The 6,000-nt window shown below is 44.8% G+C and overlaps 1 protein-coding gene across 12 annotated transcripts in view; it reads left to right on the forward strand.

Annotated features, from left to right (window-relative positions):
* cacna1g (calcium channel, voltage-dependent, T type, alpha 1G subunit) overlaps window positions 1–4,717 on the forward strand; it is a 351,444-nt gene extending 346,727 nt beyond the window's left edge. For 11 of the 12 annotated variants that reach the window (XM_029764694.1, XM_029764695.1, XM_029764692.1 and 8 more), the window contains 2 exons: window positions 69–238; window positions 2,397–4,717. In XM_029764694.1, coding sequence (XP_029620554.1) covers window positions 69–238; window positions 2,397–3,404 — 1,178 coding nt within the window. In that variant the 3' untranslated portion in view covers window positions 3,405–4,717. Of the gene's footprint in view, window positions 1–68; window positions 239–542 lie in introns of all 12 variants that reach the window. The other variant, XM_029764702.1, reaches the window with a different exon arrangement.
* The last annotated feature ends 1,283 nt before the right edge of the window (window positions 4,718–6,000 follow it).

The raw sequence follows: 6,000 nt of genomic DNA on the forward strand, positions 1-6,000 counted from the left end.
GTTTTGATAATCCCTTGTTGTTTTTGTGTGAGAGAAACAGGTTATATTTGTGTTGTGTGTTACCACAGGCTCCAGTGCCTCGGTGCGGTCCCAACCAGAGGAGAGCTCCCAGCAGTTGGCTGTTCCTACAGACTTCTTCAGACCCATCAGTCCTCACAGCCTCTCAGACTCAGAGAATATACCCCGACTACCCCCGCCACGGCACACACACACACTCAGCCGCACGCTCCGCAGACAGGTGAGACACAGACATGCAGGCATTCACACACACACACACCGGAGGTAACAAATGTTTTCTATCAGAAATGACTGTTCATCATTGTGTTTTTCTCCTCATGTTTCTGCTATGATATGATGTTTTTCCTAAAATTTCCTTGCTCTCAGCTCTGCTCTTAATGCTGTCTTCTCTCCTCCCTCCTGCCTCCCTTCTTCCTGTCTGTTTTGTGTTTCTAACTTCTCCATCCCTCCTCCCGCCGCCCTCACAACGCTCTCCATCTCCTGTCCATCTGCTTGCTTCCCTTTCCTGTGTCTGTTACTAACAGAGTCTGGTTCAGCAACCACCAGACCCAGAGCTACTGATCAAACACAGATACTCTTGTTTCTGAAACAGTTAAATAACAACTCCTGACCCGCTACCACTCATTTCAGAAATACTGAGCGTCCCTATTTCCTATCCACCCTGCCTCCAACACACACACACGCGCGTGCGCACGCACACATTTCTTCCCTGACCTCTCTACCTCCCCTTCTTGCTCCCTTGTTTGTCTGTCTTCTGCTGACCATCTGCCACAATGCATCTCACTTGACCCACTGTCGTACAGTAGGTAGCGTTGAACATCGTTTTGGAATGGCTAGACTGTTAATTCTCATAGAAATAGGGGACTATATTGTTTATGAACCCCTATAGGGTCATGTGAACTACCTACTGATATCTTTATCACACATCTGTTGATTGATGGAATGTATTTTAGTTTAAGATGCAGTCAGTTTGTCTATTAATTGTAGGCTTTGTCCTACACATCACACTATTGTAACTACATATTACACTGTTATAACTCAGGGTTTAAATCAGGACTGTCAGTCCTGTCCATAATATTTGGCCACATATTTATATGACTGTTTTAGAGCACTTGTTGTCCTTTTTGGGCAGTATTGTGATTGTATGAAGATTATTATGTTGATGAAATAGTTACTATTGAAAAGGAGTTATAATATGACATTGCTTTTATGTTACCCCGTATGACAGGAATTGTTCTACAATCACAAATAGGTATTGATGTGCTACTGTAGCTGTGGTATTGGCTTGGTTATAATATCTTAGTCCACTAGATGTCACTGTTGTCACATCATCCATGCTTTCTGTCAAGGCACACAAATCTACCAGTCATGAATATTCTGTGAACAGTCATGTCCCAATTGTCCCAAAACTCTTAAATAGCTACCTTTTCTTTTCTGTCCATATTTTGTCACATAACAACAAGATACTTCAGATCTGTGATCTCAAATTGCATAAGAAATGGAAAGGATGCTATATGAGACTTTTGTAACTTTTGTAGTGTGTCATTGTGTTCTACTAACCTTTACTCTCCTGTAGCTACAAACAGACCCAGTACCCTCTGCCCTTTGCCCTCTGACCTCTCTGAGGAAAATAATCTGAAGGGCTGCCCTATAGTACCACTCTCTAAAATTCCAATAACTTTTAGTCATTGGGGAGTTAGCTGACTGGGCTGCAAGGACAGAGGCTATTGAGGATATTGGGCATTGGAAGAGGCTCAAAATGCAGTGCACCAGACCAGGCATATCTCCCAATACTCCTTCTGTTAAACAGGGAATAAACATTGGGCACTCAATTGGAACTTGGGAAACCATGGTCGTACCCAGTGTCCTAGCTGAGACAAACTGTGCCCTACTACTGCTGCTACTGTAAATCACATGCTGTCACTGAATCTCTTCATGAAACAGATACTCTTGACACATATCTGAACCTGGAATGGTTCCCTTGTGCAATAAACATACAGCAATACACTTACTAGTTGACTTACAAGTTGTACTGCACTCTATTGCAATTTCAACATTTCCTCTGTATCACAATGAGGCAGAGATGGTATTGGGAGCATGCTGGTCTAATGGTGAACTCTGACCTTCACTCCTATTGGTCATCCTCACCCAGTCACCTCACACTAACCACTCTCCCACCTCTCACCCCCTCATGTCCCCCTAACCACCCAACCTCTGTGTCTCAATCTCTCTCTCCCTCCCTGCCTCACCCCTCTCCCTGTACTTCTCTCCCGCTCCTCTTCCACCTTTCTCCATTTCTTTCAAACTCTGCCTCACTGCATCATCCCTCCTAATCCCTCTCCTCCCTCCTCCCCCTCTCTCCCTCCTTCCTCCACCAGGTGGCAGTATCTAATGATTCCCAGGAGGCTCTGTGGTCTGACGGAGTGGAGGGTGAGGAGGGGGTCCTAAATGTAGCTTCCCTAGCCCTCCCCCTTTCCTCCTCTTCCTCCTCTTCCTCATCCTCCCATCTTCACCAGCAGCCTTCTCTCCGGCTGGTCCCTGCCACCCCAGGGGCATCCCCTCAGCGGTCGCGCCCCAGTAGTGTTCACACCCAACACCCCTTCTCAAACCACGACCAGCACCACCTCTCCTCCTCACCCAACTCCCCCTCCTCCCTCTCCTCACCCCCTCCTCCCCTCCCCTCCGCTCACCCCTGGAGACAGGAAGAGGCCTCGGCAGACCACGAAGTGTCGCTCATCAACCGGGCGGGGCTGGTGTCGAGTGAGGATGTCACCGGTGTCGGACTGAGGTCAGAGGTCGGAGGTCTCGAGGGCAGTTACCAAGGTTATGAGGTTGGTCGTGGTGAGGGGAGCCGGCCGTGCCTGAGGCAGCTGAAGAGGTTCCACAGCGCTGACGCCCAGGGGCGGAGCATTCTAGCGTCCCGGCCACGCCCCCTGTCCTGGTTGGACGATCCTCGGCGCCACTCAGTGGAGGTGTGTTCGTCTGTAGAGTCCAGCCCCCAGCGCAGCACTACGTCCACGTCCTCGGGGTTCGTCTCCCGAGCAGACAGCCTCCAGATCCATTCCCAGACCACAACAAAGACCCTGCCCTCTCCCCGACGCAAGAAGAAAATGAGCCCCCCGTGTATCTCCGTAGACCCCCCTGATGGACTGGAGTCCCAGCCCGGCCTCCACCCTACCCTGGGAGGTTTGGGGGGCCTAGGGATGCCCCCTCCCTTACCCAGCCGGGATACCTCCTGTCTGAGGAGACGGGCTCCCTCCAGTGACTCCAAGGACTCCTTTGACCTCGGGGCAGGGGAGGGGCTGGGCCAGGAGGGAGGGGGGCCCAACCCCAAGCTGTTGACTCTGCCCAGCTTCTCCTTCGAGAAGACAAGCTCTGAGCACTGAACACTCACACACACTTATGTACACACACACACACACTAACACACACACACACACACACACACACACACACACACACACACACACACACACACACACACACACACACACACACACACACACACACACAGACGAACCATTAAGCACATAGACACAGAGACACACACATGCAAACACACGATACACTTGGTGTATCCGTGATGGTGATAGTCGTAGTAATAATACCGTAGAGAGTAATTATGGTAAAACTACAACAAAACGGTCAAATCATCCTTGGTTTTATTGAGGATCAGTGCAGTACTGTCGTAGTGTGACCATCCCTTTTCTTTGTATTGTTGTACTGCCAAAACCACAAGAACGCGAAAAGAACACAGCATAAGCAGAGATGAAACAAGAATACAAACATGACTGTTTCTCTTCTACCACACCTGCACGCCGCCATTGGCTGCAGGTCGACCCCATGACCTCTGGAGTGAAGTCAGCACCAATAACTTTGGATAGCGCCTGCCTGTGGCCACTATTGGGATGCTCAGTGTTAGACAGTGGGACTTCACCCTCACACGGGCAACAGTGGAGGTACAAAGCAATATGAACGATTTAGAGACACTATTTTCTTAAATTATTGGGCCATAGTGTTTGTACAGGATGTAGATTTTTTTTTTTTTTTCATTATATATTTTTTGGGGGTGATCTTTTTTGTGATGGGTTTCAATTTTTCTCTGTTTGTTTCAATGTTCGAAAAAATGTTTAGCTAGTCGGTTTTGTTTAATTTTAGGGATATTTTCTAGCTTTCTTGATTTGCTGAGGAAAGTGATTTTTTTTCAAAGTGCTGAGAATCATGTATTTGTAGGATTAATATATATATATATATATATATATATATATATATATATATATAAAAAAACAACTCATTAAACTGAGCTTGGATTTTTAAGCACAAGAAGGGGACTTTGGTGGTTTGAAGGTAGGCAACAGAATGGGATAAGTCAATGTGTTGTTATTTACTTCATAACAAACATGACAAACATTAGGACTTTAGAGCAGTGTTTGAAGATTTTTATTGACAGGTTAAAATCTAACGAGATGCATTATCATATTTTCAAGGCTGTCCTGATTTCACAAAAACACACATACAGTAATATTCAATCCAACAAGCTCTGATTTCTTCAACACAATCCTGGGAATTCGTTATTACGTCTTGAAAGAACTTGATGTAGTATGTCTGAATCTACAGTGCCTTCAGAAAGTATTCATACCCCTTGACCTATTCCACATTTTGTTGTGTTATAGTCTGAATTAAAAATTGATTTAAAAAATGCTCACGCATCTACACACAATACACCATATGGACAAAGTGACAGCATGTTTTTAGAAATTTTAGCAAATTTATTGAAAATTAAATACAGAAATATCTAATTTACATACAGTACCACTCAAAAGTTTAATATAGAATAATATTGAAGATATCAAAACTATGAAATAACATATATGGAATCATGTAGTGACCAAAAAAGTCTTAAACATAACAAAATATATTTTAGATTTTAGATTCTTCAAAGTAGCCACCCTTTGCCTTGAGGATAGCTTTGCACTCTCAACCAGCTACACCTGGAATGCTTTTCCAACAGTCTTGAAGGAGTTCCCACATATGCTGAGCACTTGTTGGCTGCTTTCCCAAACCATCTCAATTAGGTTGAGGTCAGGTGATTGTGGAGGCCAGGTCATCTGATGCAGCACTCCATCACTCTCCTTGGTCAAATAGCCCTTACACAGCCTGGAGGTGTGTTGGGTCATTGTCCTGTTGAAAAACAAATGATAGTCCACTAAGCGGTTGGAACCAAAAATCTTACAGTTGGACTCATCAGTCCAAGGGACAGATTTCCACCGGGCTAATGTCCATTGCTCATGTTTCTTGGCTCAAGTAAGTCTCTTCTTCTTTTTGGTGTCCTTGGTTTCGTTTCAGCAATAAGACCATGAAGGCCTGATTGCTGCATTCTCCTCTGAACAGTTGAGATGTGTCTGTTACTTGAACTCTGTGAAGCATTTATTTGGGCTGCAATTTGAGGCTGGTAACTCTAATAAACTTATCCTCTGCAGCAGAGGTCACTCTGGGTCTTCCTTTCCTGTGGCGCTCCTCATGAGAGCCAGTTTCATCATAGTGCTTGATGGTTTTTGCAACTGCACTTAAAGAAACTTTAGTTCTTGACATTTTCTGGATTGACTGACATTCATGTCTTAAAGTAATGATTGACTGTCATTTCTCTTTGCTTATTTGAGCTGTTCTTGCCATAATATGGACTTGGTCTTTTACCAAATAGGGCTATCTTCTGTATACCACCCCTATCTTGTCAAAAAACAACTGATTGGCTCAAACGCATTAAGAAGGAAATAAATTCCACAAATTAACTTTTAACAAGGCACACCTGTTAATTGAAAAGCATTCCAGGTGACCACCTCATGAAGCTGGTTGAGAGAAATGGGTTTGATCCTCTTTTTTTCAATTTTCGCCTAAAATAACATTCCCAAATCGAACTGCCTGTAGCTCAGGACCTGAAGCAAGGATATGCATATTCTTGATACCATTTGAAAGGAAACACTT

This window comes from Salmo trutta, chromosome 10 (assembly GCF_901001165.1).
Source record: "Salmo trutta chromosome 10, fSalTru1.1, whole genome shotgun sequence".
Taxonomy (NCBI): Eukaryota; Metazoa; Chordata; class Actinopteri; order Salmoniformes; family Salmonidae; genus Salmo; species Salmo trutta.